General features: G+C 40.4%; 1 protein-coding gene across 5 annotated transcripts in view; it reads right to left on the bottom strand.

Moving 5' to 3' along the window:
• Window positions 1–13,102, bottom strand: part of LOC311182688 (protocadherin alpha-C2) — a gene marked incomplete at its 5' end in the record, with an annotated part of 214,278 nt that overhangs the window by 174,847 nt on the left and 26,329 nt on the right. The window contains one exon of one of the 5 annotated variants that reach the window (XM_084251679.1): window positions 2,642–5,017. The exons of the other annotated variants lie outside the window; for them this stretch is intronic. Within the exon in view, the coding sequence (XP_084107805.1) occupies window positions 2,642–5,017 (2,376 nt within the window). Of the gene's footprint in view, window positions 1–2,641; window positions 5,018–13,102 lie in introns of those variants that run through there. 5 annotated transcript variants of the gene reach the window in all.

The raw sequence follows: 13,102 nt of genomic DNA, 5'->3' as shown, positions 1-13,102 counted from the left end.
ACTCCCAAATCCACCTATTCCCCCTTTCTAGTGTTCTCCTGGTCATTTTCATATACATCCTAATGACTTCTCAAAAATAACTTGATTAAAATTTGAAGATTATGAAGAGAAATCGTTAGTAGCTTCCCAATTCATACCTATGGAATTCACATTTTTTGAAAGATTTATTTATACAAGAACCGGGGTACAGGCCAGATGTGTGGGAGGGTAGAGGATTCACCAGAGACAGAGCAGGGAACAGAACAGGCAGACTGAAGAATACACTGCTGAGGGGAGCAGTGGGCGAGACAGGAGAGCTCTGCCACACCATGTAGGCATCTCTGCAGCCAGCCAGGATCGAACCCACACTGCAGAGGCTGCGGACAACTCCACAGCGCTGTGCTCAACCGCCTGCTCTACCAGGGATGCCCTGGAATTCACATTTTATTTTAATGGTATGAACACTCTAATGTTACTTGACCATATTTTTATTACCCCTTTTGCTTCCTGTCATATTCAAAGTGTGCCCAAAATCTGTCTTTCACATGCCACCACAATCTTTAGGAGTACAACTCTAATTGAATCCTCCAAATCAGAAATGACAAAATATTTGAACAACTTTCATATGACTTGAGATGTGACCAAAAGCTGTCATTTCCAGTATTATTTTCAATGACACTCTGTGTATCATATTTTGAAGACAATATAGGTCACTTTTTAAAATCTGAAAATAAAAAGCAACAATAAATACAAAAAATTTTGGACTTAATTGTGCTAGGAATTTCTCATATTTTCCCAATTTGCCTCACTAATATGAGAAAAATTGAAATGTTCAAAAGATGTAAACTGGTGAAAAACTAATCACTGTTCCACTATACCTTGATGTAATGCTAAAGGAAAAATTATATCTTAAAAAATGGGGTATCATAGATCTGGAAAAAAGAGTGGAGAATTTCCTAAAGTATCATGTTCACCAAGATACATTAAGTCAAGGAAACAAGAGGAAAATCAATATGAATATTATGCTTAAAATGAGAGGGGAGTTTATTTACATATAAAGAAAATATTTCCAATAGGATAACCAATGAAATGCAACAATTGAAATATTCAAGGAGATAAATTAAGTATCTTTATATTGGAGTTAGAAGGAAAACATTCTGAACTATGTGAAAATTTTTCATTGTATGATCCAGCAATTCCACTCCTAGGTATTTACCCAAAGGACACAGAAACATTAATTCAAAAGGGCAACTGCACCCCTATGTTTATAGCAGCACTATTTACAATAGCTAAGCTTTGGAAACAACCCAAATGCCCAAAAATAGATGACTGGATCAAGAAGATGTGGTATATATACACCATGGAATATTACTCAGCAATCAAAAAAGATAAACTCATGCAATTTGCAGCAACACGGATGGAGCTGGAAGGGATCAAGCACAGTGAAATAAGCCAGAAAGAATAAGAAAAATACCAGATGGCCTCACTCAGAGCAGGAATCTAGAAAACCTAAATAAGGTACCAGGAAAGAATAACTATAATAAAGAAAAAATCAAAATCAACAAGCAATTATAAACCAGAGACACACTATGGGGGGATGGAGAGAGGAGGGGTTGGGGTCAAAATAAGGTGGGTGCAACTGTATGGGGAATATTAAAAAAATAAATCTTAAAAATTAAATTAAATTTAATTTAAAAATTTCATAGTCAAAAAAGAATAAAGTGAAGATGCTGAAGCTAAATGTGTAGAGTAAATTTCAAATAAATATAAAATCATCGTGAGTATGCGAAAGACAAACTGAAAAGAATTAAGTGGTCAAAGGTTACAGAAAATAAGTTAAAAGAACTTGGTGTATAAAGAACACCAATACAGAGCCTCCCTGGTGGTGCAAGGGGTTGAGTGAAGCACTGTGAAGCCTCTGTGGCCTAAGTATGATCCCCTAGCCCTCCAGGGAGCTACCCACATGGCGTAGCAGAACTCTCCTGTCTCACCCACTGCTCCCCTCAGCACGGTATTTCAGTCAGTCTGCCTGTTCTGTTCCCCACTCTGTCGCTGGTGAATCCTCTCACCCCCCACATGTCTGGCCTGTACCCCAGTTCCTGTGTGCATAAATAAAAAAATCTTTAAAACAATTTTAAAAAGAATACGAATACAATTGATGTACAATGGAGAACAAACAAGAGCAAAATAATGAAATTAAAATATTTCTATGAAGTCATGAAAATTTGAAAACACTCATTGAAATGTCTTACAAATACCCTCCTGTATTTCCTAAGATTTGAAACTATGCTTACAAATTTTAATCTTAAAAAGATATTCCATAGTGCAAGGAAAGTTAATCCACCAACTCCAACCTGAAAAACCTTTTTAAATAGATTAATGTTACTGGAAAAGACACTACATATATATATATATATATATATATATATATATTAGAGATATATATATAGTGCAAGTGATTGTCTTAAATGAAAGTGTATTTTAAGCATAACTATGTAAGTAAACGAATTAGCATCTATAGAGAATTGATGTCTAAAAGAATGCAACAAATTTAAGAATAAAGTCATAATTTTAGAAACAAAATGAGGGTGGGAAAACTTCCTATTTTGTTAAAGCGACAAATATGACAAATATGATTATGAATAAGATTTTTGAGACTCACGCTATCTGCAGAACTGGGACACGGAGGAAGGCTGGGGCTGAAGGCCATGAGGTCGGTCTTGGGCGGGCCCTCCCCGGAGCACACCCTCTGCCGCCGCTGCTGCGAGCACGACCAGCTCCCCACCGCGCTGGCGCACACCAGCGCCGGCTTCCCGGCCGCGCCCGCGCCCGCGCCCGCGCCCGCGCCCGCGCCCTCGCCCTCGCCCGGCGGCGCCGAGCAGCGCAGCGCCACGTACAGCAGCAGCGTCAGCACCAGCAGGCTGGACACGGCGCAGATGGCGACGATCAGGTACACGTTCACGTCCAGCAGCGCCGTCGGCGCGCCCGCCGCGCCCTCGGACGCGCGCGACGACGCGCGGGGCGCCAGCCCGCTCTCCACCAGCGACAGCAGCACCGTGGCCGTGGCCGTGAGCGCCGGCTCGCCGTGGTCCTTCACCAGCACCAGCAGGCGCTGGCGCGGCGCGTCCGCCTCGTCCAGGGCGCGCGTCGTGCTGATCTCGCCCGTGTACAGCCCCACGCGGAACGGGCCGCGCGCGCCGCCCGCCGCCGCCGCCGCCGGCTGCAGCAGCTCGTACGACAGCCACGCGTTGTAGCCCGAGTCCGCGTCCACCGCGCGCACCTTGGCCACCACGTGGCCCGCGCCCAGCGAGCGCGGCACCAGCTCGCCCGCGCCGCCCGGCAGCAGCGCGGGCGCGTTGTCGTTCTCGTCCAGCACGAACACCTGCAGCGTCACGTTGCTGCCCAGAGGCGGCACGCCCGCGTCGTGCGCGCTCACCTGGAACTGCAGCAGCTCCAGCTCCTCGTGGTCCAGCGGCTGCAGCGCGAACACCCGGCCGCTCTCCGCGTGCACCGACACGTAGCTCGACAGCGCGCGCTCGCCCACCCGCCGCTCCACCAGCGAGTAGGACACCCGCGCGTTCTCCTGCGCGTCGGGGTCGCGCGCCGACAGCGTGCAGATGTGGCGGCCGGGCGCGTTGTTCTCCCTCACGAACACCGTGAGCTCGGGCTGCGCAAACGCGGGCGCGTTGTCGTTCACGTCGGCCACCTCCACCCACACGCTGGCCGTGGCCGACAGCGGAGGCGAGCCCCCGTCGCGCGCGGTCACCACCAATTTATAGTTCGATATGTTCTCGCGGTCCAGGGCTTTGTCCAGCACGAGCGAATAATAATTTTTGAAGGTGGACACCAGTTTGAAAGGAACGTTGGGTGTCAGAGAGCAGGTCACTTGCCCATTGGCACCTGAATCTCGATCAGACAGACTGATCAGTGCGATGACAGTGCCCAGCGGAGAGTCCTCTTGGACGGGCAGAGATAGGGAGGTTATGACCATCTCTGGGGTATTATCATTCTCATCCAGGATTTTCACTATTACTTTGCAGTGTCCAGTTAAAGGGAATGCACTTTTGTCTACAGCATCAATATTAATTTCGTATATTTTACACTCTTCGTAATCCAGTTTTCCCTTAACTCTTATTTCCCCACTATCAGAATTTATTATAAACTTAGATTTTACATTATCTAGAACAAGATTACTGAAGAGGTATACTATATCCTTATTAATACCCTCATCTGCATCTGAGGCGTTTAGTTTAATAACTAATGTTCCATTTGGTGCATTTTCCATTAATCTGACATTATAAATTGATTTGTCGAATTCCGGTGCATTATCATTTGCATCTAATACAGTAATCAACAATTGAACTGTACCTGTCAGTTCTGGTTTTCCTCCATCAACTGCAATCAGCATTAAACGATGTTCTTGGGTTTCTTCTCTATCTACTGGCTTCTTCAAAACCAGCTCTAAAAAATTTGTTTCGTCTTCGTTTGCTCTAACATCCAAGTCAAAATATTCACTAGGACTTAGTTTATATCTCAATTCTGCATTTGCTCCGATATCCATATCAGATGCGCCCTCTAGCGGAAACCGGGAATCCGCTATTCTTGACTCCAAGATAAATAATCTTTGTTCCTGTCTGAAGAACCTAGGCGCGTTGTCGTTAATGTCCCTCACCTCCACCTCCACGTGGAACACCTGCAGCGGCCTGTCCACGATCACCTCCAGGTGCAGGCTGCACTCCGCGCTCCGCCCGCACAGCTCCTCGCGGTCGATCCGAGAATTCACGAACAGAATGCCATTCTGCAGGTTTACCTCCAGAAGGTCCCCGCGGCCCTTGGACGCCAGGCGGAACAGGCGGGGCACCAGCTCGGCCAGCTCCAGCCCCAGGTCCTGGGCGATGCGGCCCACGAAGGTGCCGTGTTTGGCCTCTTCAGTGACGGAGTAGTGGACCTGGCCGCTGCCAGCCTCCCAGGTTGTGAGGAGCAGAAGCGAGAGCAGCAGACGCCGGGATCCTGTATTTCTTCTCTGGGAATATACCATTGCAAAATCGTTCCAATTTTCAAACGTCTATTGCACAGTCACAAAATAGTTTTGGGAAATTTAATTCCCAGTTTGCTGAACTGGTTATTGCTCACCTTTTCAGCTTCAGCAGCGGAGTAAAATATGGAGTGACCGTTTTTCTGTCTAAGGAAAATACCCTGGATTCCTTTGTTGTTAAAATAAATAAATAAATAAATACAAAGTTTCGGTTTCCAGCGCCATCATGTGGATGAAAGGGTAAGTTTCTACTTTGTTATGCTTTACTTAACCTTACTTTGGTTAAATATTTCCCAGTTTCAATGATGTGTGTATTCTTTATTCTCTTTCTCTCCAACCATTATACCAACATATATCACTAAATTTTAAATGAAATATATCAACTTGCATAAGGTATTGCAAAATCGCTATTGTTAGAGTTTTAACACCCCAATTTTTACTACAGTGATTTGTATTAGTCTATTCTCCTTAGGGAGAGACTTTATATAGTCCCCGACTGACATTAAAAGTTTTAGTTTTTCATTTGTTTCCACATTTATATACTTCATACTACAATTCCTGAGTTTTTCCTCTTATTTTGATGGGATGTTTCAATACTACCTCTGTTACTCATAAAACCAATTTGCATTCCTCTGATATCCATGTCAGATGCACCTTCTTTGCAGTATTTAATGTTGATCTTAAAGATTCTTACCATCTCTACTAATAGGAATTTCCACTAGCATTCACATCATCCAAATGCTAAAGAATTTAAACATTAATCAACTTTCAAGACTACTTACCTATTAGTTACAGATAATGATAATGTATAAATATTTTAATATGCAGTGGTAAAAAGGAAATTAAAAAATGATGATAAATCATGTGTTACAATATAATCATTTAATGTTGGTTCACCTTCTATTGTAGAAACATGATTGATGTGACATTTTAAGACTATACTATAACTAAATTTATTTTTGTAGTAAATATTAAGTGTTTAAAAACCAAACTGATATTTTGGTATTAACGATGTATGCACAGAAATTTAGAAAATATTTTCAAGATATATTTATACCCAATGAAGAAAATGCTATGAACAGTCTCACAGGTTTCTTTCAGTTTATAACTTTCTTTCATGTAAGATATTCTAAGAGAAAACAAAGTTTTTGACATTTGACCTGTCTTCACAGGTTTTAGTTTATATTGTTTTTATTTATTTATTTTTAAAGATTTATTTATTTATTTATTTATTTATACAAGCACTGGGTACAGTCAGAAGCGCAGGAGGGTGAGAGAATTCACCAGAGCCAGAGCAGGGAGCAGAGTAGGCAGAAGGACCAAAGTACACTGCTGAGGGGAGCAGCAGGCGGCAGGAGAGGTCTGCGTGCCATGTGGGACCCTCCTCTGGTGGCCGGGGAGCAGCCAGGGATTGAACCGGCGCTGCAGAGGCTGCGGGCAGCTTCGCAACCCAGGGCTCAACCGCTGCGCCACCGGGGAGGCCCTTATATTGTTTTTAAATGATCATAGCATTTGTCCTTCAATGCTTGACTTTTTTTTAGGTTACTTCCTCAACAATTACAGACTCGATGGACTTAATTCCATATACAACTCTAAATACAGAAAATCATTTAAATTTTATTCTGAGCCATTCCTGCAGTCTAATATTTTAACTTACTCTATTGACTGAATTTCTAACTTGCTAGTTTCTTTAGAGATTTCAAGTATGTCTAAGTCCCATTGCAAAAATAAATCCCTTTTCTTGACAATGAATTTGAGTTATGGGCCTCCCCTGGTGGCGCAGCGATTTAGTGCTGGGTTGCCAGGCTGCCCGCAGCCTCTGCAGCACTAGCTCGATCCCCCGCCACCGGTGAGTCCCACAAAAAAAAAAAAAAAAAAGGACAATGAATTTGAGTTATGAAAGAAACCTGACAATATTTTGATGTATCTCTACTTAATTTGCTGGGAAGCATTCTGGAAGATGTAACTAGAAATTTTAGAAATTTTAATTTTAATTTTACATTGAATTTTAATTTTACATTGGCAGCTAGTTGTCTATTTTTCCTAAAAAAAACCCTCCAGAATAAAGTATTAAAGGCAATAATTCTCCCAAATGAGAAAATCACTTAGATCTACCACTTTGCAAAGAAATTAGAGGTGGAGTTGAAGAATCTTTTAAAAGATTTATAAACAATCTGTGCAGCTACATAAAATTTGACTAAAAATTTATTATATTAATATATAGAAAATAATTTATTCTAAGCACATTGTGTGTATATGGTACAATATTTCCATTATTCCTATAATGTCTCAACTTCCCTATAGGATATTATTCTACAACATTCATATTATACATTCATTCTGGGATGAAAGTCTGGAAATAATTTAAAAGTATCTGGGCAAATAAGCATATTAAATAATGTTTTTACTTACAATCCTACTACTTCATTAATGCCAAGTGAGCACATTAGAAGAGAGAAAAGGAATTAAATTTTAGAACTTTTGGATCTATTCTATGCCTTCACTTTAATATCCACATGCCTTTAAGCAACTTTTTTGTTTGTTTGTTTGTTTCCAGGCCTAGATTATTTGTCATTAAATTGAGGGAAATGATAATCTCTTAAGTCATATTCAATTTTATTTATTTTTTTATAATTTTATTGATTTTTTTCTTAAGATTTATTTTTATTTATTTATACAAGCACTGGGTACAGTGAGAAGTGCAGGAGGGTGAGAGAATTCACCAGAGACAGAGCAGGGAGCAGAACAAGCAGACAGACTGAAGACACTGCTGAGGGGAGGAGCGCGAGAGGCAGGAGAGGTCTGCTGCACCCTGTGGGTTTCTCCTTGGCCTGGGGAAGGGATTGAACTCATCTGTAGTGGATGGCGATAGCTTGATAGCACTGTCTTTAACCCTGGGAAAGATTCAGAATTAAAAAAAACTACAGCAGGGCCTCCCTGGTGGTGCAGGGGTTAAAGACAGTGCTATCAAGCTATCGCCATCCACTACAGATGAGTTCAATCCCTTCCCCAGGCCAAGGAGAAACCCACAGGGTGCAGCAGACCTCTCCTGCCTCTCGCGCTCCTCCCCTCAGCAGTGTCTTCAGTCTGTCTGCTTGTTCTGCTCCCTGCTCTGTCTCTGGTGAATTCTCTCACCCTCCCACACCTCTGACTGTACCCCAGTTCTTGTATAAATAAACAAATCTTTAAAAAAAAAAACAGCCTATATGTAGATGTTGGAAAAATTTTTTTAAAAAGAACTCATTTCTTGAGAACTGATCTAGGTTCAGTAGCATGTCCTTGGGGAAAATTAATCTTTGTTCCCATATCACAACAAGCGAGAAAAAAATCTAAGTAGATTGTACATCTAATGTGAAAAATGAAACCAAATATACCATAAGAAATTATCTTTATGATATAGAATTAAAAAGAAAAGATTGATAAATTGATCTCAACTAACATTTTTTTTTTATAGAGGCATGTTTTATTTATTTATTTATTTATTTATTTATTTACTTGTTTGTTTTGTTTATACATGCACTGGGTACAGTCAGAAGCGCGGGAGGGTGAGAGGATTCACCAGAGCCAGAGCGGGGAGCAGAGCAGGCAGAAGGACCGAAGTACACTGCTGAGGGGAGCAGCGGGCGGCAGGAGAGGTCTGCGCGCCATGTGGGACCCTCCTCCGGTGGCCGGGGAACAGCCGGGGATCGAACCGGCACCACAGAGGCTGCGGGCAGCTTCGCAACCCAGCGCTCAACCGCTGCGCCACCGGGGAGGCCCTCAACTAACATTTTAAATGTCTGTTGACCAAAAGGCAAATAAATGAGTGTTTAACTGTACAAAACATGAATGAAAAGACAAGCAGTGTAGTGGAAGATGGCAAAACAGGAAAAAAGGTTATGTACAGATTGTAAGAAATTTTGAAAGCAATAGAAAATTAGGTAGGAGATGTAAACAACCACTGCATAAAATAGGATATAAAAATAGCCAATAACAATGTGTAAAGATGATCAACCTCATTCATAATTCAGAAAACATGTAATAAAGTCAAAAGTACTGAAAATATAAAACACATCCAGCAAACTGGCAACCATGTACATAATCTGGCAATGGAAAATTTTGCAGATGACATGGAGCAGTAACAACTCTAAAACAGGGCCTCCCTGGTGGTGCAGGTGGTTAAGCGCCGCACTGTGAAGCTGTCCGCAGCCTCTGCTGCGGCACTCTGCAGCACCGGTTCGATCCCAGCTGGCCAGTGAGAGTCCCACATGGCTGAGCAGATCTCTCCTGTCCAGCAAGCTGCTCCCCTCAGCAGTGTATTTTGTCAGTCTGCCTGTTCTGTTCCCTGCTCTGTCTCTGGTGAATCCTCTCATCGTGTATAAAAATAAATAAATCTTAAAAAAAAAAAACTCTAAAACAGTGGTAGCACCAGGGTGAACAGATAATAGCATTAAGGAAACTATCATTACCTATTAAAGATAAAGATAATATAAATATGCTATGTTCCACCAATCTTGCTTACACTTAAAAAATAGAGGTATGAATTTACACAGACACTGAAAATTTAAACTATTATTAATGAAAGCATTGTTTGGATTAGACAAAAGGAAAAACAATGCAATATCATGTGGAATAAATACTTTATAACATATCCACAGAATAAACTACTAGAAAATGAATGAACTCCAACTACATATACCAATATGGATATCCCATAGAATGATGAATGATATACATCGCAAACTACAACTGCATGAATGAACATAGCGTATTTAGTGTAATTCCATTTAAGAAAAGTTTAAGAAACAGATCTTAACTGATAACAATTATAGAGTGAATATTGTGGTTACATTTGGGGAAGAGAAAAGGAAAAGTAATTTGGAAAATGGATTTGAATAGCTTCTGGAATAGATGTAACAGAACTTTTCACTTTAAATAATTGATTGATGTACAGAGAAAACACATACGTAGTGGGAGACTTCAACACACCACTATCAACAATGGATAGATCAACAAGACAAAAAATAAGTAAAGAAACCAAAGCTCTAAATAAAGACCTAGAGCAATTGGGCTTAACAGACATCTATAGAACACTAAACCCCAAAAAAATGGAGTACACATTTTTCTCAAGCGCACACGGATCATTCTCCAGGATCGATCACATACTGGGGCACAAGACAAACATCAACAGATACACCAAGATTGAAATCATATCAACCATCTTTTCTGACCATGAAGGCATCAAACTAGAAATAAACCATAAAAAGAAGGCAAGGAACTTTCCTACCTCATGGAGATTAAAAACCACACTACTGGAAGACCACTGGACTAATGAGGAGATCAAAGAAGAAATTAAAAAATTTTTTGAATTGAACGACAAGGAGGACACCAATATCCTAAATGTATGGGATGCAGCAAAAGCAGTAATAAGAGGAAAATATATAGCAATAGAAGCTCACATCAAGAAACAAGAAAGAACGCAAAGAAACAACCTAATCTCGAAGCTCAAAGATCTAGAAAAAGAACAACAAAAAAACCCCAAAACCAGTAGAAGAAAAGAAATAATAAAAACCAAAGCAGAAATAAATGAAATTGAAACTAAAAAAACAATCCAAAAGATCAATGAAACCAAGAGCTGGTTCTTTGAAAAAATCAATAAAATAGACAAACCCCTAGCCAGGCTCACAAAGGAAAAAAGGGAGAAAGCACAAATAAACAGGATCATCAATGAAAGAGGAGAAATCACAACGGACACAGCAGAAATCAAAAGAATAATCAGTAACTACTATGAACAGTTATATGGAAACAAGTTTAACAATCTAGAGGAGATGGACAAATTCCTACAACTCTACCATCACCCAAAGCTAGATAAAGAAGAAATAGAACACCTAAACAGACCAATTACAATTAGCGAAATTGAAATGGTAATCAAAAACCTCCCCAAAAACAAAAGCCCAGGACCTGATGGATTTACAAATGAATTCTACCAAACATTCAGAGACGAATTAGTGCCTATCCTTCACAAACTCTTCCAAAAAATTGAGAAGGAAGGGACAATACCAAACACGTTCTATGAAGCCAACATTACACTAATACCAAAACCGAACAAGGACAACACAAAAAAGGAAAACTACAGGCCAATCTCCCTAATGAACACTGATGCAAAAATCCTCAATAAAATTTTAGCTATCAGAATCCAACAATGTATCCATAAGATAATTCACCACGACCAAGTTGGATTCATTCCAGGGGCACAAGGATGGTTTAACATCCGAAAATCAATCAACGTTATCCAACACATCAACAAAAAGAAATATAAAAACCATATGATAATATCAATAGATGCTGAGAAAGCTTTCGACAAAGTGCAACACCCATTCATGATAAAAGCCCTTGAAATTCTTGGGATACAAGGAACATACCTCAACATCATAAAGGCCATCTATGACAAGCCAACAGCCAGTATCATTCTCAATGGTGAAAAGCTGAAAGCAATTCCATTAAGATCTGGAACAAGACAAGGATGTCCACTCTCACCATTGCTTTTCAATATAATACTGGAAGTCCTAGCCAGGGCAATAAGACAAGAGAAAGACATCCAAGGAATCCAAATAGGAAAAGAAGAAGTCAAACTATCACTATTTGCAGACGATATGATATTATACATAGAGAACCCCAAAAACTCCACAGAAAAGCTAATTCAACTCATCAATCAGTTCAGTAAAGTGGCAGGAAACAAAATCAACACGCAAAAGTCAGTAGCCTTCCTATACACAAACAATAAATCTGAAGAAGAAGAAATCAAAAAGACCATCCCTTTTGTTATTGAAACAAAAAAAATCAAATATTTGGGAATAAATCTAACAAAAGAGGTAAAGGACCTATACAAAGAAAACTATAAAACACTGTTAAAAGAAATAGAAGAAGACACAAAGAAATGGAGAGACATCCCCTGCTCATGGATTGGAAGAATAAACATTATTAAAATGGCCATCCTTCCAAAAGCAATATACAGATTCAATGCTATTCCAATCAAAATTTCAATGTCATTCTTCAAAGAAATAGAACAATTATTGATGAAATTCATATGGAATCACAAAAAACCCCGAATAGCCAAAGCTCTCCTGAAAAAAAAAGAAGGGAATGGAGGCATCAGACTCCCAGACTTCAAACTATACTACAAAGCCATAATCATCAAAACCGCATGGTATTGGAACAAGAACAGACATACAGACCAATGGAATCGAATAGAAAATCCAGAAATAAACCCACAGGTTTATGGTCAACTAATCTTTGACAAAGGAGCAAAGACTATGCATTGGAGCAAAGAAAGTTTGTTCAATAAATGGTGCTGGGAAAACTGGGTCGCTACATGCAAAAGAATGAAGCTTGACCACCACCTCACACCATACACAAAAATCAACTCAAAATGGATTAAAGAACTAGACGTAAGACCTGAAACCATAAAATATATAGAAGGAAATATAGGCGAAACACTACGGGATTTGCACATCAAAGACATCTTTACAGACACATCACCCAAAGCTGTGATAGTGAAGGCAAAGATAAACAGCTGGGACTATATCAAATTAAAGAGCTTTTGCACAGCAAAAGAGACAATAACAAAAACAAAGAGAAACCCCACCAACTGGGAGAACATTTTTGCACCCAACACTAATGATAAAGGACTGATCACAAAAATCTGCAAAGAGCTGATGAGTCTCAACAACAACAAAGAAAATAATCCAGTCAAAAAATGGGCAGAAGAGCTTAAAAGAAACTTCTCTGAAGAGGAAATGCAAATGGCCAACAGGCATATGAAAAAATGTTCAACATCACTTGTCATCAGGGAAATGCAAATCAAAACTACCATGAGATACCATCTTACACCAGTGAGAATGGCACATATTAAAAAAACTAGCAACAACAAATGTTGGCGAGGGTGTGGAGAAAAAGGAACTCTTCTGCACTGTTGGTGGGAGTGCAAACTGGTCCAACCACTGTGGAAAGCTGTGTGGAGATTTCTGGACCTACTAAACATAGAGCTTCCATATGACCCAGCAATTCCACTCCTAGGTATTTACCCAAAGGACACAGAAACATCAATTC

Source organism: Talpa europaea (genome assembly GCF_964194135.1).
Source record: "Talpa europaea genome assembly, chromosome: 13".
Taxonomy (NCBI): domain Eukaryota; kingdom Metazoa; phylum Chordata; class Mammalia; order Eulipotyphla; family Talpidae; genus Talpa; species Talpa europaea.
The sequence above is the reverse complement of the archived record's forward strand: the minus strand, read 5'-3'. Positions and strand labels throughout refer to the sequence as shown.